The sequence below is a fragment of the Neopelma chrysocephalum genome, unplaced genomic scaffold (assembly GCF_003984885.1).
Source record: "Neopelma chrysocephalum unplaced genomic scaffold, ASM398488v2 Primary Assembly neopelma1_85, whole genome shotgun sequence".
Taxonomy (NCBI): domain Eukaryota; kingdom Metazoa; phylum Chordata; class Aves; order Passeriformes; family Pipridae; genus Neopelma; species Neopelma chrysocephalum.
Genome location: NW_020897747.1, coordinates 1,981,797 through 2,007,608, shown reverse-complemented (window position 1 = coordinate 2,007,608; position 25,812 = coordinate 1,981,797). Strand labels below are relative to the sequence as shown.

At 42.5% G+C, this 25,812-nt stretch overlaps 1 protein-coding gene across 1 annotated transcript in view; it reads right to left on the bottom strand.

Moving 5' to 3' along the window:
- INPP5A (inositol polyphosphate-5-phosphatase A) overlaps window positions 1-25,812 on the bottom strand; it is a 146,192-nt gene that overhangs the window by 12,567 nt on the left and 107,813 nt on the right. The window contains exons 9-11 of the mRNA XM_027692165.1: window positions 23,071-23,166; window positions 22,657-22,731; window positions 9,864-9,937 (exon numbers count right to left, since the gene is read on the bottom strand). Coding sequence (XP_027547966.1) covers window positions 9,864-9,937; window positions 22,657-22,731; window positions 23,071-23,166 — 245 coding nt within the window. The remainder of the gene's footprint in view (window positions 1-9,863; window positions 9,938-22,656; window positions 22,732-23,070; window positions 23,167-25,812) is intronic.

Sequence of the window (25,812 nt, the reverse complement as noted above, 5' to 3'; positions counted from 1 at the left end):
GTTCAAATGCAGATGCTTTGGCAAACTTTTATCATGTTTCAGGGAGTGGAAATGCCTCCTACTCAAAGACCCCTCATGCTCATCTGTCAATTGTCCCCACATTTTATATCACTGACTTTTTTCTAATACAGAATATTTAAGATGGAAAAGAATTATAAAGTGTCAATGAAAACTGAGCTCTTTATGGGAAGAGCTGAGATACAGTTTTGATTTGGTCTGTTTGATTTCTGAACTTGGGTATGAGTACCACATTCACTAAACCTTCTCTGACTTCTGTCTTTCTATTTACATATGACACTGAGAGAGAACTTCAAAAGGGAAAAAATTCCAACCACTCTTCATCAGAAAATTATTTACTATTTTTGTATTTTATAAGAAAAGGGAGGAACAATTTATCTTCAGCTCTGACACACTCTCAGATTGCCTAAGTTACTTTTACCCAAAGCAAGGATAGTGAATGTAGACTGCCAGTTCAACCTTTGGGTGCTCCAAAAGTTCTAAGGCCAAAGATACAAATAAAAATATTTTCATGCTTTTAATTGACACTCAGCATTACTGTGAGCTGGTACATGAGTGTGATTTCAATAAAATACCATTTGACCAATCAAAGTATGATATCTAATTTTTGTCAGCTTCCAGATCCTTAGTTTCTTCCTCCAAACTGAATTACCATTTTTTATTTCCCTGAACCTGAAAGGGAGATTTGCATTCCCTAGTCCTCTTCCTAACAAATGACTCCATGTAATTTATCTTCATATGCTCATCTTAGGCAGCAGATCTAAGCTGAGCAGTAAGAAACATTGCTGTTTGAATTAAATTAGCTGCTTCATATGTACCAAAACACTAACAAGTCTTGGTGATGCTCTGCGAGCCAACTGGCCACGATACACATCTCACTTCAGCCAAATCAGGAGGGCAAACACAGTAGTTAAAGTACAATGCGTTAAACAGCTGCTACTTGCACAGGCTACACTAACACCATGGTGATCACACCAACAATCGGAGTCAAAGGTGACAGTGGGAAGGGGGGGTCACCCGGGCAAACCAGCAGCAAAGGGCAAGAAGGGTAAACAGGACTCTAGCCCTGAGTCTGGGCACAACACAAAACAGGAGAGTTAATGACATGGTGGCTTTCTCAGAGTCTTTCTTACGGCTTTATGTTGGGCATATTGCTTTTTGGCTTAACTCACTTCTTTGGAAAATCCGGGTCTGTAAGACGCTTCAGAGTGAGCACTCCTGTATCACCAGTGTCACTCCGGACCTTTTTCCATTTAAAAAAAACAGTACAAACCCAGAGCCCCTTTGTTTTTCCAGAGAGCAAAACGCAGCCCTTCACTTTCTGCCCAGAACACTGGCCATAGTGGAGATTTCCCCTTGCTGCTGATAAACGTGGCCCAGCCAAACTCTGGCACTGCCACGGGCTGGTCTCAGCCCAGAGCCCCTCTGTGGGATCAGAGCCTGCCTGGGGCCAGAGACTGCCACATAGCTGATGGAAACCAGCATGCTGTGCTCTGCTGGTCCATCCCAGAGCCATGGGGAGGCCCAGCTAACAGACATGGGTTATCTGGCAATACTAAAATGGATTATTGGGCAATACCAGTGCATCGGTGAGGGGACACTGAGGGACACACTCTATTGTTTTAATAACAGTAATGTTGTGCCCCACTCAATGTGTGCAATACTGCTACTATTACAAGTGGATAAGTGGAATTACGAATAATATTGGCTTGTTTGGAAGGACCCAGTGCTGGCTTGTTACAGCAGAACAGCCTGATATTACTGCATGTGACTGTGCTTGAGCTCACAGCTTTTTCCGGGAACATTCCTGGCTTAGAGCACGTTACTTTGGGGCTGTAATCTATACAGTCTCATACTGGAAAAAACTAACTGGGAAGCTGAGGCAAGAGATGGGACAGGGTTCAGACTCCAAAATACTGGGCTCTTCAGAAGCATGTTCAGACAGGAATACAACATGGACAATCTGGTTGGCAGCAAAGTCCACAAGCTCTTTAGAATTTGCTTTCCTTTCTGCTTGCAGTATGGTCTGTGGTTCTTACCTCACACATGGTGTACAGTAATACTCAGTCCTTGAAACTCTTTTTTACATCATTGGTTTTCCTTTCTTTTTCTCTTTGCCACAATTCCTTAAACCAAACAGAACTGCTTACCTGGGTAATTCTCTTCAGTTCCTCACAAATTAAAGAAACACCCTATTTCAATTTGGAAATTAATTGAGAATGATGGTAAGAGTGGCACTGGTTTAATATGAGGAGAAAAATGGAAGATAAGATCTGTCTGAAAAGCCATTGTAATGATTAAATTCTAATTGTTTTGAAGGAAATGACAGCTGTCTCTCTGCTTCCAGCTGGGAAGCTGTTTCTGTGCTCCAGCCTTGTATACTGGAAGCACCCAGACAACTGCATCATGTCCTGTGGGAATTTGTTCCTTGGGGGCTGAGAGATCTACATCCCATTTCAGATACCTCACTAATACCTGGGAGGCATTTTACGGTACACGAGTAGGTATTAAGTATTTCTGTTCAGTGGACAATAATTCTTAATTGGTAAAAAAAAATTTATAAAAGTACCCCATAAAGCAAGCATTGAAATAATTTAGGGCTTTCACACTTTTTAATTTATTTGAGAGTCCAAATCCCCCTTTGGTGGGACAACAGGACCCAGCAGCGTTACTGAGGTGATATTCTAGGAAATGGGAATCCTGTTGGCTTTAAGAATACAGCACGCAGTGTGTGTGTGACCTGAGAACATGCAATGAGGATACTGGAAAGGAAGGGCAGCCTGCTGACACCTAAACCATAACTTTGTCCTTTCACACCCAAGGGTGCCCTCGGGGCTGGGCACAGCAGGCAGGTCTGTTCTGCTCTGGACAGTCTCTGCAGAAGGTAAGGAACAAGGGAATGCTCTGGGCTTGGCTTTGTGCAGAGCAGGCAAATCAGACCAGAAAAATTCATGTATCATTGTGCAACCTACTAGAATAGAGAAAGGTCATGGGACAAAATACAAGGGCAGAGAAAAAACAGATTATAGTCTAAATAAGATTCTGGCAGAATCAGGAACCAGTGCCAGAGAGAATTCCAAAGGAGAAACGCTCTGCCAAGAGTAAATGCGATTCAACCTGTCTCCTGGTGAGAGGTGTCAAAGCCAAGATACTGCCAGTGCAGAGGGTGTGCTTGAGAAAAATATCACACAGGGGGTATCTAAGACACAAACGTATGTCCAACCAGTAAATTACATGACAGCCTAATTCAACAACAAGAGTAGGTCACTTTAAGAGAATGATTAATACATGAGATTGCTGTGCATGCAGCCTTATCTGAGAGCAAACCTTGTACGTGGGCGTGAACTCTTGCTAAAGTCAGCTCCTATCTCTGCTATACAACAGCTACAAGAATAATTATAATAATTAATGGAGAACAGTGATAAAGGTAACAATTGCCCACCTGTATATTGACAGACCACAGTGTTGTTACTTTTTTTTTCACACCTCCTGCCCTTTGCAGTGATTGCTGACTACCATGAAGTCCTTTGCAGCCTCACACTGGGCTGTTTGCTCACAGCCAGGCTGTTCAGCCTGTGAGTGACAGAGCTTACAGAGTTTAAAATGCTGAATTGTATTTAGTCTCCAATGGCTCAGGTTGCTATGGGCTACATTAGATCACAAAGGGTAATGAGATGAAAACATGAATATTCACTATATAAAGTAAAAGGCCTCAAAATATAGGAGTATAGGAATGGGTGAATAATGTCTGAAAAATACTCTATTGGCAAGATTTTTTACAGCCTGTCTAAGGCACCAGGCTTGCCATGCAGCCTGTGGTTCCTCGTTAAGCTGTGACCCCCCTCCCAGGCTGCCCTGCCTTTGGCACATCTCAGGAGGACGAGGAAGGGCTGGGCTCTGAAAGGGCAGAGGAGGCTGGCCTGGGCTGTTCTCCCTGGGCAGAACCTGCCAGGAGCCCCACAGACACGGCACCAGCACAGAGACGTGGGGTCCACAGCAGGTGGGATAAGGCTCATTCACTGCATCCCTGGCACACTCCTGTGAGGCATGGGCGTACAGGGGGTGAGCTGACATGGCTCAGGCACATACACTGAGAATTGGAAGGAACTCAGAATTGAAGAGGAATTTAGGAAAATACCTGGATATCAAGCACCCTGCTGAACAGAGAGGAGATAACCGACAGGCCTGCAGATGCCGTCAGTGCTACAGAATCACAGAATCAAGGAATGGTTTGGGTCAGAGGGGTCCTTAAGCTCCGTCAAGGCTTTGTTCTGGATGTTTCTGAGGGGTGACTACCTGAGCACCCCTCCCTCTGCACTGCAGAACGATGGTCACCCAGGGCAGAAGGGAGGATTCACATCACATCAAGCAGACATGTGTCTTAAACTAAATGACAGTACTGAACTGGAGAAAAACAATAGATTTGAGTTCCCTAAGCATGCCTGCAGAGATGCTATTTTTAGATGTGGCTGTAGGAGAGCTCAGAAGTGGCTCTCGAATTCTTCCCACATTCAAAGTTAACTGGAACGTCCTGAAGCACACATGCACTAATACAGAGTCTGTCGACCCCCTTGCATATACAGTAACACGAATTTGCTGTGCTGCCTTAATAGCATTCTACTTATAGATACAAATTCAATTTTTAACTAGAAATTCTCAGAGAACTATTATATAAATAATTATGATCTATACTTACCAAAATTAACATATGATTAAAAATATGAATGCATTTATGTAAAATCCAACAAATGTCATTTGCATTTTGCTTAGTAGTTTGAAAACTTAAAAATGAACTGCTGTTTCAAAAGGGCAGAAAAAAGGAAGACAAATTGTGGATTAACGGCTAGATAAAAACAAAGAGCTTTGATTTAATTTAAATTATAACTAAGGCCAAAATTAGCATTCGCCTGCCATCTTATCACTCCTGCCAAGGCTCTGGTCTCCATTCCTAGAGCTGTTTTTCACATTTTGTCCTGTGAACCGAAAAGGAACCCTGAGAACAGAACTCAGCTCCCTCCTGCCCATGCAGGCAGGTGGCTGGCCCTGACAGCATCCTCTACTTCTGCACTTGTCCTTTTGACCTCATGCCTGCTGCACTGAGAATGAGTAACCCAAGGCAGATATGCTACAGGGGTAGGAAAATCCCCCTGCAACAGCCTGGGCAGGGGGCTCTTCTTCTGTGATCCTGCCCTGAACCAATAGGAAGCAGGTCTTTTACTTCTTGTTTTGAAACCTCTCATGTCAAGTTTCAACTCACAATACATGTAATGGTCATTAATGGTCTTGAAAAACAGCTTTTCTAAATACAGAATTGACTGTCCTGGTCTTTAGTGATTTAAATTAGCTCTACAAGGTTGTACTAATTCGGTTACAGTGTTTTATGCGGCCTTTCCCAAGGGACAGTCAATGTAACACACCTTCCCACAGAGGGCTTAAACGAGGGGTGTCCTCACTCAGACCACCACACAGCATGGAGAATTTGCATTAACTTGGTAGGGAGGCAGTTCTCTTCCAAACACCAACTGAGAAGAGCTGTTCAGGGATGTTCCCATTTCCTCCAGGGCTGGCTGGACCTGGCCAATGCAGCAACACCAGGGGAGGCCTTGGGTAGTTTGATTACTTACAGAATTATCTGTACTATTGCTTAGAGACAAGCAGGAATTCAGTAGTTTACCAAAAATACTGTTAAGTATTCTTGGCTCAGTACAGAGTCTCCACTTTCTACAGAATTAAAAAGTAAAATTTTTTATGCTTTCTACAGCATCAGAATTTTACTTTTAGAAACCGTTAGCACAGGGAGTAGAAAGAAAATAAGAAAAGGTTTATATGAAGTTCAGTTTTTAAAAGCTGGTATTAAAACATAATATAGTAGCTGGAAATATGCAAAGACCTATTTTTTTGCCAAGATCCTGAGATGTTTTCTCTAACAGATGATAAGAGTTAAGTGCTCCTCTCTGGTTACTGGATGTGGTTTACAGTGAGCTGAGAAGAGCAGGTAACAAACTGCAGGACAGCACAATGCACACAGACTTTGAAGAGCAAAATGAAACCAACAGCTATAAATACAGTGAAGAACAAAAATCCAGCAGGATATTACAACCCATCATTTCATTATGGAATTTTAGAGTTAGAAAATTGCTCCGGGAAGTCAACATTTCTATCCCTACCTACATTGAAATGCTGACTTGGTGTCATGAAAACCTAGAAATGAGAAGGACCAACAGCTTCAGAGTTTTAGGCCCCTAAATAAAAAGGGAAGAAGAATCTTGAGCTTTTTTAACAAGAGTTTGCATTTCTTCATGCTCTAGATAGTATACTTTATGAGAAAGCACATAAAAAATGCCTTTTGTTTTCCTCAGTTACTAATCTTTTATTATTTTCCCTAAATCCCAGATAGCAAGAGTGGTAACTCTTCCCTGTTGCTCCTGTACCATCTCACAGATGGTCAGCTTCCCAAACATTTATGAATATGGGAGTTTTTTATCAATGTATTAAGGCAATCTAGCAGTTCCTTAGTACAGTGACTTCCTTAAAAAAACTTATCAGTATAAAGATATATGTCTACATGACTGCCATGGCTTCATTTGAAATTAAGAAAAATGGACAGAGAAATTAATTGTAAAAGGTGCAGACATATTAATATAAAACAATTAACACAGAAATGCAAAAAAAAGTCCTCTCCATGCAGATTAGTACAACAGAAGAAATCCTTCCATAATTTCAAATCAGAACTGGGAATATGCAAGAGTCACTGGTTTTCCCTGGGCACAAAGCCCCTGAATAATGATGGGCACTGGGTGTGCAGGTGGGACTGGGACCTCATGCTGCCCTGGGTGCCAGGCAGGGCAGAGAGGCCAAACAGGGTCACTTCAGGGCAGCCTGTTTCTACCTGGCTCTACTTACACCTGAGGAACCAGATCATGGTGTCAGGCCACTCTAGGAGGAGTGTGAAAACAAACTCCTAAAACTGCCTAGGGGAAAATTTTGACCCCACTGACGTTAACTACAAAAATACCACTGACTCAAAGGAGCAAAGCTTTCAACCCCAAGCCAGCTATGGCAGTGTATCAGCAAGATCTCATGATAAAGTCCAGAGAATAAGCAGCTTATGCTGATAAAAAATGAATTTATAAGTAACTTAGTCTGCTGTGACTCAAAGGGCTGTGACCTTTTCCATCTATCTCAAGAGTACACTGAATTTCCAGCATCCTTTTTGAGGGAAAAAGTTACAAGTAAGACAGAAATGCAACTGTGCTATTGATTTGTAGAACTCTATACACAAATTAGGTGATTAACTGTATGCACAAATGACAAAGCAAATGAAAGAAAGATAAAACTGTCCTGACTGCCCTTTCCTTTTCTGGGAGCTGTGAAAGGCAGGACTAGACCTGTTCAGCAGTGTTTTAACTGAGGTACTCTGTCTGCACCCCGTGATGTAAGTCTGGAACACCAAGGATCAAGAACAGAAGCAGAGTGTGATTCATAGACTAAATCAGTGGACCATAATTAAAATATCATGTATAAAACAAATTCTGAAATACTACTTAAAGTCTATCATTAGAATTGTTTACAACTTCCTTCTAAATTCCAGTGCTTGCAACTAAGCCCGACACAAAAGTGACCAGGGCTTTCTCTCTCCCTCCCTTTGGTGACAAAGGCCTTGTTTGATGCATTTGCAGAACAAATACATACACCACACACTTTCTAGCTAAGAATAACAAGAAGCTTAAATATATAGGACTCCTGTATATCCCCCTTTGGTTAAAAATACAAAATATAGTACGACTGGATATATGACAAACATATATTAAACTTGTATTTACACATTTACAAACTGTATACAAAAGTAGCTAAATCATCATAAACTACAGAAAAGAAAAACAAAGGAAAAATGGAGGAAAAACTACTGGAAGTGAAACCAAGACATTTAGGCCATATATTTAATGTCTTTATTTCATGAGTGAAAAGGTTCCAAGTTAAAAAGAAAATGTCCTACTTTAAAACCATTGCTTTCTGCCCATTCAAAATACCTGGTTTTGCAGTTAATAGCACACTATGGTCATTATTTCAATACAAAGAAAAATGAATCATATTATTTGTTTGGCGAAAATCAATGTGTTGGGTTACATGAATAAAACTATCACACTGACCTGCAGTAACTCCTACAGCTCTGCAGTACCTCACTCACTTCCTGAGCCTGGGGCCATGCAAGGACCATGGGAGGGGCATCAGGAAGCCCTGGGCACATGACACAGGACATGAGGAGGGATGGGTGAAAAAAGCACCCTAATATGAATCCAGTTTGCTCTTTGCAAATGCATGAGTTTGGCCTGTTGGTTTGACATATTGTATTTTTTTGCAATATTCTCATATTCAATTCTCGTATTTTATCAATATTCTCTGCTTAAGTTTGAAGAAATTTTGTGTTACATAAACCCAGCATTAGCATCCCTTCCATGTCAGCTTTCAGTATATAAAATCTATTGCTATTTATTATTATATTAACTAGTTGTTAAGGAAACAGAGCGAGTAGGACTAAGACACACAGAAAGTACTCACACCAAGCTTCTGATCTTTGCATGATGCTGAACTGCACTTACAGAGTGGGCTGAAGACTCTGCAAACTATTCATGCAACAGCACATGTTTGCCAAGCCTTGCTCTGGCTGAAAGCACTAATGTTGGAGAAATCAAGTACGAGAGTTCGTCTGACAAAAAAATCTTATCACTTCCCCTCACCTCCTTTTCCCTGAGCAGGTACATGACGAGTGGGACACACTCAGATGTACACACTGCTGGTCTCCTGTTACCATCCTCAATCAATAAGGACAATTTAGAGCGGTGGTAACCTCTCTGTGCATACTCCCACTGTCCCAAGGGATCAATACAATCAGTATCGCAGCTGGCTGCTGAGAAGTAATGAGATTATGATCACTAAAAGGCAAGCTTTCCAAATTTTTTCTTAGTGTATGCCAAAACATTATACTTTTCTATCTGTCCATAAAGGATAAAATAGTAATATTTAAAAATATTGCATCTATAAAGAAAGAAATATATAAAAAGCATGGGTTTATGTGTCTTTTTTCTATAATTTCTTCAACTTTTTCTTTGCGAATGCAGTATTTCTTTCCCTTAAGAGCAACTGTGAGATTTGACTCCTTCATTCTTGGAAAAGGATCATACATGTTTAAAATGGCACCAAATTTTCCACGGATTTCCCCTGACCAGGACTGCCACTTGCAAAAAGCTTGCATTTGTATGATAATAATACTAGTCACAGTTAAAATTCACCTCAGGGATGCAGCTGATGAAAATCATGCATGGGTATTAAACCAGCCAAGTTATTCTAACAGTCTTAGCAGTTATATAATGTTTACTGAAACTGAAGAAGCAGAATCTAAGTTCCTGCCCTCTTTCCTCATCCTCCTCTTGGATCTCCCCGTGTGATGGCCCTGGGCTCTTCACCTCCACGAGTGGTGCCACTGCTCGCAGTCATCAGACAGCTTCAGGCAGAGACTGTCTTTATTGCTGCAATAAAGTAATTGAACAGGTGGTCTGGGCCCAGTGCTTAAAAGTCTGCACACATCTCTGAGCACACAATCCCACCAGCTCTGTTTGGAGAGCAGCTATAAAGGACAGGATCAGCGGGACCAGGACAATGAGGTCCAGAGCTCTACTGGCACGTGGTTCATGGAGTGATGGAGGGGATGTGGGTGAAGGAACATCCATGAAAGGAAGACTGATCACCATAATTTCTGCAATAAGTATGGAAACACTCACACTTTACCTACACCACAAGTAACAATCATGGTTTAGCTAGTTAAAGAGATTATATATGAATCTTACCTGGGAGGAAATGAGATGTCCAGTTCATACAATCTGTCTTTAAAGACTGACAGCTCTCTGTCAAATTCTAAAAGCTACAAAAAAAAAATAGAAATAAAGGGATTCACTCTTTAATGCTGAACTGCAGCAATTTTAAAAATAATACATTATGTAAAAGGAAATAAACAGAGACTTTGATTACACAGCTCGAGGTATAGCCCTCATAGAACAGTTTTTAGAACACAGTGCAAAACACGCTGGACTATTTTGATACCTAAACAGTGCATTGAGAAAAGTGTTCAAAACGTTCATTTCCCTATCAGTGAAACATGTAACACTGTCTCTTCACAGTGCTGACCTGCACGTGCACTTACACTGCAAGGCTACATTTCTTCAAATTTCATTATCAACCTTTTCAGAGACATTAAAAAATACAGTAAACTGGTGTTGGAATCAGCCCATGAGAATGTCAGCAAAATGTGTGATTTTACTTTGTCTTGTCTTTAGCTCAGATAAGGAGGTGCATTTAATGCAAGGATATGCACATTACTCTTCCCAAGCAGACAAGGGGTGTCTCGCACACGTATTCCGGAGGTGCAGGGCAGACAGACACGGAGGGATGTGACAGGAGGTAAAGGTGTTCCCAGGCAGCAGCTGAGACAGAGTGGCAGGAACAGGTGTTTAACAGAGATGTTCATAAGTCTAGATTTAATGTCCTGTATAAATATTAGTCCTTGCCACATTTGTTTTCCCCGGACCTCTACAGAGAGAATAAATATCCACAATCTTTGTTCATAAACACAAACCTGCTCACAGCAACTCAATGATAATCGTCCTCATTAAAACCATAATTGTTCTGATGGACACAAACGACCTTACTCCAGAGCCCAGCCGGGTTGCAGCCCGGTGTCCCAGGGAATTACTGAGCTAAAGACAAAAGCTTATCATGGCACGGTGCTGCCCTGGCTCCGAGGGGCACTTTCTGTCCTGACAAGCGTCACAGTGCTGTCCCATGTTTGCCCACTGTTCATTAATCATGTCCCATCTCACAGCTGTGCTGATACCATTGTATGAATGGCAGAGGTTCCCAAAGAAATGAGATTGTGTCCCCCTTTCCCCTCTGCCACCTCATAAATCATTCCTGAAACGTGCAATTAGCAGCTACTTGTACACATTAATTATCTGTGTGAAAAGCAGCTACCTGAACCACCTGCACTGCTGATTAACTCCTCTCTACGGCCCACCCAGCTCTCTCAGCCTCTTCTGGAGCCATATGCAGGTACCTTTGCACGAGGATGCCACGGGATGGGCAGCATGCCCTACTTTAGTGCCTCCAACACCAAACTCTGTGATGGTGCCCTGGAAAGGATCCTGTGACACCAATGTTTGTGGGCAGTTTGTACATTTTTAAACATTCGACCAAAAGCCTGAGAATTCAAAATGTTTGGATAAATATTTAGAAACTTCTGCGTAGAAACTTACAGTATGTATCTAATAATATACTCAATCCTAAAAATGTTGGGCTGGTCCAGACACTCACTATTCTCATTGAAGCAATCTCAATGTACTTCGATAAAAAAATGAATGTTTTCATTACCATGCATGTTTCCAGACTGTGATCCTGTATTTCAGTATGCATAGGCAGATGTGTAGCCACAATACATACACAGTGGCTATGAAAACAAATGTTACCATCCCTTTCATGCTCCATGTGTCTCCACCTTAAAGATATCTGGGACTGGAAAACAAGCTGCCATCCCCAGTTAAAACTATTATTTGAAATATATGTCTATTAATATGGTGCAAATACATGTTTCCTTCTGTTGCAAGTAAACAGCTCAGGGCAGGGAAGGGAAGGCTCAGGAGAAAGGGCTATTTCTGAAGTGTTAAACTGGAGGACTGAGTGAAAGAACAATGCTCCACAGAACACAATGGTATAAATTACTCATGGGCATCCCGAGGGCTGGCGACCTTCAATAGATGCATTGTCTTCTCACACCAATTCACACTTTCAAAATTTTATACATTCAGATTGTTCTTGCTATGATGATATTTGCAAACTCAGTGAAGCCTGGGGTTTAGAGGACAGAGCATTTGGACGTGCATTATTATCCACAGAAGTTTTTGCTGTGTTTACTTGCTGTAGTCGTGTGTAGTTGTGTCTGTGCTATGTAGATGAGTTGCTGACACTGGGGGCAGATAATAGGAACAAGACAGCATTGTGTGCTGTGCTCTGTCAGTTCCCCAAGTTTCCCCAGGTAAAGGGACAGCTTCAACCTGAAATGACACAGCCAAAGCCCAACTAGGTGCCTGGAAGTATTTAGGGAATGCTCGTAGTGGAGAATTCATCCTCCCATGTAAAACAGCCAAATGTTTTCACTGCATTATTTGCAAAAACTATTTCTTCCTGCTATATATTAAATAATTATGTACTTAAAAAAACTATTTTTTCCTAGTTGTTAAGTGACTGTGTTGCAGAATCTGTAACCTTCTGTCCAAACGTGCATAAAGTGAGCAGGCACACACCTGCTCACCCTTACAGGGCAAGGACAGGTTATCTGTGCTCAGGGCTGCACAGTGGGACCCCCTCACAACCTCTCTGTGTTTACTTGGCAGCACTGGTGAGGAGACAAAGGGGAGAGATGATGAAAACCTGAACTGTGCATTTTGAGAAAACTCCAGTTATGTTTTCAGTATAAGAGCATGTTTTAACTATTTTTTGGTACGAAAAGCACTTGGGTTCTCATTAATCTCAAAATGCGCGATTTTTGGTGAAAGCCTAAGGTGTTCACTAGGTCTTGTCACAAACAATTACAAATGTCACTGTTGCTCAATGCAACTTTGGTAAGGAAGGCACAGCCTGACATGGGCATCAGTGAACTATGTCTGCTTTAGGACAGGGACATGGGTGTCTGGAGCAACCTGGCGTGACAGAAAATGAATGAAAATTAATATGGCTGAGGTGATACTGAGGAGCAGGCAGATTTTCACAGGGTAAAGTCTTTACTTTTAAAACATCTAACACTGTCTTTTAAAAGCCCAACATACTTCTTTCATGGCAATTTTCAGCACAAGTTGCTCACTCACTTCCATATTGTACCCCAACCAGCACTGTGAATAGTGCCATTGCTGTTAACAGTAAACACGAGTATGTCTGTCACTCTAAATGCCTTTAAAATGATAAAGAAATTAAGTTCAAAGGCTAAAAATCAATATATTGTTCTATTTAATTTACTTATTATAAGATCATCCTTAAGGACCAAATCTTTGAGGAGTCACATGACACGCTGCGGTAATTTGAGCAATTACACAGAGATTTTAAAATGCTCCTTTCAGAACTGACTTCCAGTTCATTCCAGAATTATATGTCATAGGCAGTTCAGAAGACCACTTTTTCCCCTCAGCTCAGTTTCACCGATGTATTTATAGCTAAATGAGAGCAAGGATGAAACATGGTCTGTTTTATCTGCTGCAACATTGAGTTGCTGATGTTATGTCAAGATCTCTACAATGTCCAGTGACCAGCCCAACATGAATGCTTGATTAACACCTTCCAAATGAAAATACCAGCCATCCATACGAGTAGTATATCTATAGTTGGTACTGCCTGTGAGCCCCTTTGACCCCACGCTGCAGGGAATCCAGGCAGTGTGTGTGGGAATGATTGCATTTGCAGTAAAGGATATTTTCTATTTAATTTGAGGAGTATTACAGGTGTTTAGGGGTGATGCCTGTGCCAGCTGCAGTGCTCATTGCCTCTTAAGGGCAGCTGGTTTTCCAGGGTGCTGTGCTGTCTTGCTGAAGGGAGTTTTACTTTTCCCCCCTTTCTCTTGGCAGTGCTGTAAATGTGAATTTATGTGCCAGAGTGAAGGAGAAGAGAATGCACAAAATACTAAATTTCAACATTATGTAGCTTGACAGTAATCAAAGGGTTATAACAGAGTTTAGGCAGTTGGAGAAATCAAGGTAATTCTAGTTGCTTCAGTTTAAAGCAGCAAGGCACCAGTAAAAGGCCAGTGTCCATTGGTGCACTGCAATGGACCACCTTGTCTAAAATCACACACGTATGAACCCTTTAAACAGTGCAACTTAATTCAGTCATTGGAGTAGAACAACGGCAATTACTCATCAAGACCTACAGACCAAAGTCAGAGCACTGGTAGATCAGGAGGTGATATTAGCAGCATTTATCAAATCCATCTGCAGGGCCCACCAGAGAATTCACAGCTGTGAAAGGGAAATGAAGTTTCAGACCAAAAAGAGGATATGAGCATACAGAAATGACCTTAGAGAATTAAAACATGTGGACACTGATCACCGTAACCTCCTTTGCCAGTCTTGTAGAGCACATGTTTTTTTCCAAGAGTTTTTGGAAATACAGTAATTTTATCCAGCTTTCCAGTCACAGCAAATTATTTAGAAAGTGATTCAGCAGTCGACTGACTTCAAATCAAGGTCTGTGGAAATGCTGATTCCTCCCACTTATCCATGAAAATGTCACACACAACTCTGCCTGATTTTAAAGCTACTGCTTTCTCTAGCAAAGACTTTGTAAAATGATCCATTATTATATATTTTAAATCTTAATTTTCTTTCTCTCATGAAGCCACTCTTTAAAATTCTGTTTTACAGAAAAAAATTGAAATCATTGAATATAAACGTACCAGTTATGCTGGTTTTGTCTAATATTCTATTTCATATGTATACATCCTGAACGGCAGTGTTGTCAAATCACAAACGCCCACATAAATGTGGATCTATGGTACACAGAGAAACTGCATTGCATAGATTGTTCTTAGCATCAGGGGGGTGAGGAGGCACAGCAGCACACAGCTGTCAGCATGGAGGGCTCCCTGGGCCTGGACTAATTCAGAAAATCTTTGATTTCAGAGGAAGTTCCCCCAGGAAAATGCTGTTTTGTTCCTGTTTTGCCAATATGCCTCTCTTTCTGAGGAGATGTTCCAATGATTTAAACAACAGGAAAATTTTCTAATAAGTATTCCAATTTCTTCAGAAAGCTGCTCTGAAAATGCATCTTAAAATAATATTCCTGTTATGGAACTATTTAGATTGCTTAAAATGTCTAGAAAGAACCACACGTCCCTTGATGTCTATTGATCAGTAGAGCAATTCTGCTATTGGCCCTGTCTCATTAGAGCTGCCTTCTCTGTCTTCCAGCCTGACTCCTCACATTCCCACATTTCTGCCCACCCTGCCCAGGAAGAGAGGCCATGGCTGCAGCTGCCCCATAGGAGTGCTGAGGAGCACCTGGCACAGGCTCTTTCCTGGAGCAGCCCCGTGACACTGGGAGTGGTCAGGGCGCTGACTTCCCAAGGGAAGTGCCCAGCACATGGCAGCAGGGTGGGTGTGCTCCACACTTGGGGATTCCAGCTGACTCCAGGGCTCCTCAGGGTCCACATGCTGCTGTATCTCCCATCCTGAGAGATGCCCAGTGCCTCCCGATGCCTGTTGGTCCTGTGGTGGACACTGGTTTGGGTAAAACTGTGCTTTCAACCTTTTCCAACATGTCCCTCACATGTTTTTACAGTGGAGGTGGTAGCCCTTTTAGATATTTCACACACTTGGATTTTGCATATAATTCTGGTTTTCCTAATTTCCCTGTGTGGATCCTTTCAGTCTAAGCCATGGACTTCAGGCTGACACTACTGGTGTGGATAGGCTGTCACTCCAACACCCTGCTGGCAGCAGGGCTCAGTCACCCCTCTGATCTGCAGTATGCACCAGAGAATCCAGATTTTATCCTCAGAGACTTTTGTTACTCAAAAAAAACTGAATCAGGAATTGGAATCTGTGGTACTACTCAAGTAATTAGTTCTCAGTAAGGAGACTGCAGTACTTGTAAAGGGTAAACTCGTTAAGAAGCTAAAAGCACTGATGCAGGTTAAGCCCAAGCTCCCACTCTTGCAGCATCAGTGAACTCTCTGCTGACCACAGGAGCCTTTCACAGCCCAAGGGCTCTCCCTGCCCAAAAGCTGCCCTGCAGCAGCAATCATATCCCATCCTTCCCACTGGCTGTGCCTGGCAGAGCAGCATCCCAGAGGCAGCACAGAGACCACAGCCCCCATCCCCCTGTGCCCCAGACAGACCCCTCCAGCCATACTCTCTAGCACATCACAGTGATGTGAGGGCAGTGTGGCCCACAAGCTAGTGGCCATGCCCTGTGACTACCAGCTGGTCACAGCCGAATGCACTTTCTGATAGGAAAAAGTGGATTTTGTCACTCACTTTCTTGGGATTCCAGTGCTTATCTTGATTAAAAAAATGTGCCTCTGCAAAACTGTATTCATGCAAATTGCCATTTTCACAGCTTTGCTGGAACAGACACTAAAGTGTTACTGTAATAATTCATACACTTGTGCACAACAGCTTGTGACACAGCTCCTTCAAAATGTCAGGAGCAACTGAGTGGACACTGACTTTAAAACCAGAAGATTTTAATTAGGAATATCCTACTTGCAAATGTGACACAGTCGATTATTTCATTAAACTTTATGTCAGTTACTGTGAAACATTAGTTTGTCCCACTGCAATTTGGCAAAAGCATGAAATATGGAGAACACATATGGAGAACACAGGTCAGCATTAACCATTCCTGGAAAGGGGTTAAAAATGGGACTTTCTTGAGGAAAGACTATGAAACATGTTTCTTACTTGGGCAAAACTCCCACTGAGGGTTGAAACTTCCCCCAGGCAAGGCCTATAAGGCAGGCTTGGCTGGCATGAGTGTTTTGGGGAACGGGCAAGACCCCAGAGGCTGAGTGCCAGGCATGCCCCCGGGGGTGTCTGGTGAGCTCCAGTCACCCATCTTGTCCCCCCACAAAGAGTGGGGTATCTCACAAATCCATATGGAACTTCCAGACACCCAACTTTGGAGGTGCTCCTCTACCAGTGAGGATTCAAACTTGTGCCCCACTGCTGTGGAGCTGCAGGGCGCCAGCAGTTGGGTGCTGGGGGAGGCTGGGCAGGGCTCCCACCTCTCTGGGCTCAGGCAGTGAGGGGTGTGGGACCATTCCTGGGAGCAGCCAAGATGAGGATTTAGGCTTGTGCTTCCTATATTGTTTTTCTTTCCACACCTATGTAACAAAAATACACAAAGTCTTCAGACCAGGAACCAGAACCCATCACTGCATCCTTGCAACTGGGTACCCCACTCTCATCTCTAGCTGTGCTTTTTGTATCAAAGTGTCCTTAAGTATTAATCTTCAAGTTAAACTTACTATTTGCTAGTCTATATGTGTGTGTGCCCACCTCTGTGCACGCAGGCATCCCTCTGGGAGGTTATAAGGGGTACCTGGAGAGTGTAAGAGGATTGGGCTGCTGCAGAGAGACAGTGAAAAAACAGTTAAGCACCTTTCTATCTTTATTTGGCTTGCTGTAGGCTTTGGGCAAGATGTGGAAGCCCAGGCAAGGTGCTTGTGTGCACAAATACTAACTGTAAGGGGTGATGGTGAGATCCATAAATTGAAGGACTGGAATGCAGGTGCAAACATTGCCTCCCTGGATATTCTTTTGCATGTCACACAGGTTGAAGAGGGTACCCTAGGCAAAGCATGTTAGCAGATCATACTACAGGCTGGATTACAGAGTGCAAATACAGATGCTGAACCTACTCTTTGGACTAGACTTAAAGAACCACCAATGTCTAAAAAAATAAATATAGCACAGTACACCTGAATTAGCCTTAGGCTTAAGCAGCTGTGTGTAACAGCACAGGGGACAAACAGTCATGAAATAATATTTGTAACTTTGTGCTATGGGCAAATTCTACATAAGAATAAATTATTTATTTGAAGCTGGCAGTAAATACCTAATCCAGCAGATCTGGATTGACTTGTGCTCGCAACATGGCTTTACATTTATGTTTCCTAGTGAGAACAATTTATTAGTAATATTTCTTATCGCTGTCATTGCTCATTCTGCAGTTTATCCAATGGCATATCAATTAACCACTAACTTAAGCAAATGCAATTCCAAGCATGAGAATGCTGTTTCTGAATAAAAGAACAGAGCAAGAAGCCATTTTCCTACTAGTACTTTATGAAAATCAGGCATCTCAGATGACCACCTTAAATAAGAGAGGCAGTTTCAGGATGCACAGGATTTCCTTATGACCAGTCAAAGGTAGCAATGGTCCTAAGCAATCAATTTCATTCCTCTATCCTAATTTGCCCTTATACATCATATTCAAGATTTTATCTGGACAGGGGCTGGTTGGCTCAGTGGATAAACCTCTGCCTTTTCACCTCTGGGATCATGGTTCAAGTCAAACCCTGATGAAATGCACTTGATCGTCCTAATCTAGTTCCTAGTGGACAGTATTCCCATTATCTTTAAAAGGGTCAGAGCCAAGGCCATTGGAAAGAGTGCATTGTGCTATATCTTGTCTGTTGATTAATACATTTTCAGTGACGCCAGATCCTTAACCTTCATCAGCACACATATTCCCACAAAAGGCTTAATAGAGGTCCCTCATGGACTAAACCTTTCTGCTCAATTTGCATATCATTTCATGATTTCCTGGGAATACTAAAAAAAACCACAAATAAATTACTTACAATTTAAAAGTATGTTTGCCTCAACTGTTTGCAACAACACCTCTAAGTTAATTAGCATATAACAGATCACTTTAAATCACTACTTCTCAGAGGGAGAACAAGACCTTTATTACTCAATCCGTTTTTACAGCATGTTATAAGTTTCTTCTCATACCATAGCAGCTGAAGCTGAACAGACACACAGAATAAAGGGAATTTATTCTGTGAAGGGAGTTCACTGTTCAAAACTGAGTAAGAACGTACTCTCTGTAGGAGTTCACCGTTTGCTCTCTGCATCAAGAGAACTGCTGGACAATTAAGAGTAAGAAATGGAAGTACTTCAATTCCTTGGAAATCCAGGCTGAAAATCACTGGGCTTTTCAGTGTAACACTCTTGGATCTGGTTTGAGATGAATGCTGGTATGGCACCAGTGCCCTTTGAATCTGGTGATTCTGGAGCTGTGCAGCAGCACCCTTGGGCTAATCCTTGTGCCCCAAGAAGCTGAGCCCAGGCACAGACAAGGGCTGGCAGAGGGCCTGGTGAAGGGCAGGGGCAGCACAGCCCAGGACCACCAGGGACAGCAGGGCCACCAGAGCAAGGACAACTTCACCACTAGTCACCAGCTCCCACAAACATCAATGTGCAAAAGAGATCATGATTTTAGCAGGAGTAACATCAGGTTCCATTCCTAAGACAATTAATTCACTGATTACTTTCATTACACAGTTGTGGTCCAAATCTTAAGGACACTGCATTAGCTTCTACCTGGATTGATTCTTTAACATGGATCACACGAAAGACAGGAATGTCGGCACCATTCCTCATTTCTGATTGCGGTTAAAGATTATAAAATGATTCCTAATGATTAAATCATTCCTCTGTAGTCATTACAGGTTTTTACATTCTTAATATATATTTATTTAATTGACTACTGAAGAAATACAATTTAGCTTGTGGTTCTTTGGTACAAATCAATAACATGATTATATTTTTTTCATTAAATAATTACTCCTCGTTTGCTTTTCTTTTGATTGTTTTGAAATTAACAGGGAACTCCTTTTGAAAAAAAATCTAACACTTATAGCTTGATCTATCATAAACAATTAAGGAATTTGAAAATACCTGGTAGAAGTGTAGGTTTATTCAAAAACCCCCTTCACACTGCTCCTCTCTGAAAGCGCTGGCATGCTGATTTTTATCACTGAAAGGCTGGCAAATCCAAAGCTACAGCCAAGTTTTGTGTGAGTGATGTACCAGTGAGCCACGGAGCTCAGAAGTGTGGACAGCACCACAGACCTGCTGGGGAAGTCCATGGGAGGGGTCAGGGTGCTCTGAGCCCCCTGCAGGGACCCCTTGGGTGCTTTGGTCACAGAGGGGCAGTGGGGGCACAGTGGTGGCTCCCAGCTGGGGGCTGCTGCCTCTGGGAAAGTGTGAGCAGATGAGAGAAGCCTCATTTGTGCTTTGCCATGCTCCCATGGCCAAGCCCCCAAAGCAGGAGGACACCATGGAGCTGATCAGCACAGCCTGGCTGTGTCCCACCATCCAGGTCAGAGGTGCCAAGCTTTTGCTACTTAGAAAGCAACAGGGATCTGCCTGACACTAAAGTGGAGCTCTACACACTGTCCCTCCTCCTGTCCCACCTGTCCCGGTGCCCTGTAACGCCCTCCCCACACACCCACACCTGACAGCTCAGTGTGGTTATGGTCACACCCTGGTCCATCTGAGGGAGCACAAGTCTGACATACAATTCAGAACACAGGAATTCAATATTAAGACAGCTTTGCGTTATTGCTACAGCTGTTTTCAAACAGGCTTTCTCTTTTTCCTATCACCACAGAGCTGGATAAATCTGGGTGTTCCTTTCTGAAACACAATGATACAGAACGGTCATTGCACTCGGAGATAATCAATATAGGTAATTGCTAAGCTAACTTTGGAATAAGGTACAGATAAGTCGGGTAAGATACAGATTAGTTTGGAAAAATTAGACCTGACGTATTACTGTATGCATTTCAAACTGAATTTCTGTTAAACAGCTAATTTGTACCTATATCAGATTTTTCATAAAAAAATAATCATTTTTATAAATATATCTTAAGATCCTTTTTGTTGATTACAATGTAAAAAGGAAGGAATAACTGTGTATGGACAATGATAAAGTAGCCTGTTGATAATAAATATTTGTCAGGTCTTGCCACATCCATACACATTCCAATGTTACTGAAGAGACACTGCACTGATAAAAAAAATACCCTCAGAAAAATCAATGGATTTTGAGCTAAAGCAGTTGCTAAACACACAGAAAACATCTTTATCCAACAGCCACAGTGCTGTGAAAATTCCCAAGCCTTGCATTGGTACAGCTAAGGAAAATTTAATCTTCCCAAATACTCATCAGGGCACTCCATCCTGCAGACCTGACAGCCCCACTTATAATTAATTATACAATTTCGATGGGAATATCGACTAAACAAAGCTATAAATCATAGAAAAAGTCAATAGGCATGGACACATTCAATCATGTCCCGACCAATGATTACTACTCTTAAAATACAATAATTATTTTCAGGAGCCAGCTTGAATTAAATTTCTGTCAGGCTGGTACAAGACCGGCGGTTGATGAAGGATGCGATGGATTTTTTGGGTTGAATTCGGCACAGAGACATTTATCCTTTTAGAGAGGTAGTTTGTTTTTAGTGATCATGGTGCTGCGTGTTTAACTAGACCATGAAGATTAGATTATCTCCAATGGCTCATTATATCATTTATCTTTTTCTTCCATGTTTGATCTGGAAGATTTCCCACTTCTTGATGCATGAAAGAAATGACTACTGATTTTGAAATGGAATGTGTTTAAGTGGGATTCTGCCTGTGCCTTCACACCCCATGGCCCTGTATGCAAATCAACCAGCAGCCATCCAAAATACCACTGGGACATGGCAAAGGCACCACCAGGAACAGCTCTGCTCAGCTTCAGGAATATACTGGGGGAAAATACAGATGACAGACACTTGAGTTCTTCTTAAACAAAAAGCTATAAAAGTTATTACAATAATACACACAGAGGAAAAGCTGGGACAGGAATGGCATTAGTATGGAATTGGGAGGAGAGTTATTGCTTTGAATTAAATGTCCCCAAAACTGCAAAACATCAGTGAAAGAAACATTACGTATTTCCCCAGGATGCACCTTGTGAATTTAAAACCAACAACCCCCAAAGTGATCTCACAGTGTGTTGAAGGCACGTTGCCCACACAGGCGAGCACACAGGACACACCAGTCACACTGGGATGGGATGGCAGCAGGTGCTGAAAGGGGAACCCGACCTTCACTTCCCTCGTGGGTCTCACTCCTCAAATTCTTCTGGCCTCAACAAATGAGTGAGATCTCAGATTCTCACACGGAATTAATCTCCTAGGTGAAGTCCACTTAAAAACCAGAGAGGGTACCAGGGCTTCAGCTGCCCTCCATGCCCTAGAGCCTCACAGAGAGCCCTCCAATAGCCCAGCTCTCTGTGCACAGTGGCAGAATGAGCTGTAGGCAGGAGGGGAGAAGAGAGGAGAGGAGAGAGAGGGACAGTCATGGATCCTGTGTGCATCCTACCCCTGGCACAAAGCAGCCACATGCTGTGTGAGCAGGCAGAGAACGTATTCCTTTAGATACATAACTCCTAGGAACCTTAGATGAAACAGAGAAAGCTGCGAGCAGTGATATACAGATTTTCCAAAATGAAATAAAATCACCTTAAAGAAAATATAATGCCACTTTTCACAGAAAAATCACAGTCCTTATTACAAATCAGAGCATTAGTGTTCCCTGTCTGCTGCAGGGTTTGAGATTTCTACTCTACTTATTCTTGTGTTTCTAGTATATTTTGTACACTCAGAAGACCCTAGTATTTTCAGAACAGCTTTGCATGAAGGGCTTTTCCTAAGTTACTGTGGTGCACTATGAAGAGCTAGTAATGAAACAGGATGCTTGAACAAATGCAGACCAGAGGACAGAGAAGAAAAGTGAATTGTCATATACATTTAATTTACAATTTTTTTCTATGAAAAAGAAGGTAAACACACCAAAGTTAAGAACCTGTACACAAAATAACTGGCTAAGTGATGAGGAAATCTGGAGCAGTTACTGTGTTGGTGCTTCTCATTCTGCAGACAGGAGGGCTGATAAGGATAAAGGGCTAGTTACAGAAATGCAATTTGTATGTGATTTGCAAAGTTATTCCTTCAAAAGTGTTTAGCAATGAACTTACCGCAGTGCCATTGTTATCTCTAAATACGTCTTGATTAAAATAGTCAAAGAGCTTCTTTTCTAATTGCAGCATAACCTAAAAAAAAAAAAATAGAGGAGAAAGGTCAGCAAAGCTCTCGGACTTGGCTGCCCAAAACCCAGCTGCTGGCAGTGACCCTTCCAGAGACATGCAGCCCTTTAAAACCACACAACATTTGCACATGTCCAAAGCCCCTTGTCAGCTGGCCCATTTGCTTGGCTGGCGATCACTTAAACAGATCCAATTAACTGAGCATTAGGTGTGACAATCTATATCCCTCCCCTCCCTCTACATTATCAGTTTGGAACAACTATATTCATGCTTTGTAGAAAAGAAAGTGAACATTCAACACCGTTTCTATTTACACAGGGGTGCTGAGGGCATTAAGTTGTTTACCTTTCGGTCATTATCAGATTCACGAAATATTAGCTTGACTACTTCATTTGTGTCAGCTGCCCGGATGGTCTGCATGGTGGCCTTTGCACATAGTGTCTAAGAAAAACACAAAGGGAGAAAGGGAAACAAGTTTATACACAACAGAAGGCCAGATTTAATTGAACATTATCAATTTGATGTATCTTCAATGCCCACCTGGAAATATGATTTGCTGTAGGTCAAAATACAAAGCATTGCTAATTTAAGTCACTTCCACTCATGATGGACTTGAAACAACAACTTGAATTACCATTTGGAGAGAAACAGGCAATATTAAGAAAGTATCAATCAGATAAGGCAAATAGTCTTTCAGCTTGCTACCATGCAGACACGTCCTTTCACAGATATCACACATTACTTGTAAACATCCTCCAAACCACTTCTTACAGCTCATGACTCCACACCCTGCTGGGTTCTGTGCCAGTTCCTAAGAGCTGGTAACTACATTGGCACTGCAGTTCTGTGGGTTAACTCTTGTTTGCAAAAACGTCTGCCTGTAAATTCATTTTCCAAGTACACTTTGGAAGCCTGAGCAATCTGACAGCAACTTTCACAGTTTACTTTGGATAGTAAATTCCCTGTGCAGCATTCTTTAAATTAGAGACAACATCACATCTCTAGATATTCTGAGGACTGGGTGCCTAAACACATTAGAAATCAACACTTTATCAGGAACAGAGGTATGAATTTCCACAGAAGCGTCGGCCCTCGGTCCACTGGCCACTCTCCTGGCTGAGGCCCAGCTTCCCTGGCAATGGGGAGTAACAGGGAATGGACGGTTCAAAGGGCTGGTTCCACTGCATGGCAACAGGTGAAATCTGGAGCTTTTAGAAAAGCACTTGGGCATAAATTTTACTTAAAAACATACTTTAGATTCGCTGAATCTATACTTTCAGTGAAACTTTAACTATGTTAAGAGCTTTGAAATGCAGGGATAGACTATATCTTAACTGAAGGGAGGGGTGGGCAGGTTCACCTTGAGCTCTGCAGTCCCCCCGTCTGGGCAAGGCTATGAGGGTTGTGCACAGGTAGCCCTGCCCCTCTGCCTGACTGCTGGCAACCACGAGGCAGCAGGTAGAAAGGGGAACTGAGGAAACTTCAGCAATTTTCAAAGGCAGAGACGTGCCCCCACATGTGGGAGACAGCTCAGCATCCTCAGCTGCAGCCAAGGCACAATCTGCTGACAGGATCTGTGCACAGCCCTGGATATGGATACTGGCAAAGCCCATCCTGAATAAAACCTTATTTTGCTAGAGGTATTTAACAAAAGCATGCTAAAGAAAATAACTCAGTCAAGGAAAGGCAAAGAGGAGACTGTTCTGCCTGCTCCATTCCTTTTCATAAGGGCCAGATAACAGATTTTCATTTTGCATAATATTCACTTGTAAAATGTTCTGTGGTAACAGGATAATAGAATTTCACATCCTACAACATGCTTCTTCCTCTCACAAATAGAAATACTCATATTTGGATTCATTATCAGAATTGCATTATCTATCAGACACAAGGCCATGAACTACAGCTCACTTCTCCCTTCCCCGTTCCCACTTTCTCCTGAAGGCAGAAACACATGCCAAACATGTATTTAAACAAAAATCCATCTGCTTCCAAATACTTTGGATCTCAGCTGAGGTTACTGGTGCCAGAATGGGAACAATCTGTCAATGGACATTCTGCTCCCACTTGATAAAAGATGTGATCCTTGATAAAGGCCCCTGCCTATTGCCACAGTACAAACTGTGCAAAGTTTGTAAAAAAGCAGCGAGCTGAGCGACTTCATCTTTAACGGGTAACTTGAGTGTGATTTGGTAAAAAACCCCCAAATCTGATATTTTTCTTCAAGTCTGTGAATGGAACAGGTGCTGATTCCCCATCTCACTGACTGAATGATGTCCATTCCTGACAAACTTTTCCTGATTGTTTCCTCCCTCCCCAAAAGCAGTGCCATGTCCATGGATTACACCCATCTCACTCCAGGTTTACCCTAAAATACTCGGCACACGCCAAAGCACTTGTAGGTGTCTGCACAATCAGAGGTTCCACTGGCGCACCGGGCACTAGCCCCACGGGCACAACCACAGGCTGCCCTGGGAGAACTTCATCCGCTCTGCAGGATTTTAAGGTGTTTTTTTGGATGGCTTAGAAGAAGAGCGGGAAGATGCTGGTGGTGGCTGGTTAAACCTCACTCTGTCAGGGAAGAGAAGGAACAGCACTGGGATCGTCGTGGGGGCTCCACTTCTGGGACCACTTACTTTAGGCACAGACCTCCTACCTGTTCCCTCGCACCCACCACGTCCTGTCGGATGATCCTTTTGTCCCTCAGACATGCACTGACTGCTTGGCCATCTGTGTCCGCACGGAGCCAGTGAGGTAATCCAGCAGTGAGCCATTCCCAACCGCGCTCCCTCCGACCCACTGATTGAAATTCAGAGCACAGACACATAATCGGGTCAAGCCCAAAAAAAGAGCGCTTTGGGCTCATGTGTCACAAATCAGTCTGGTCCCTTCAAACAGCACACCAGATTAGAACAAGCACCCGAACAAACCAGAGCGGAAAACCCGCCGCTCTCTAAAGCTGGTTTCTAAAGCCCTAACAAATCGCTCCATCTTTCACTCATTTAAACTTTCCAAATGAGGGTCAATACGGTCCCCGAGCATCCAAATGCTAATGCGCTTAAGTGCGCTTAAGCAGCTTTCCAGAGT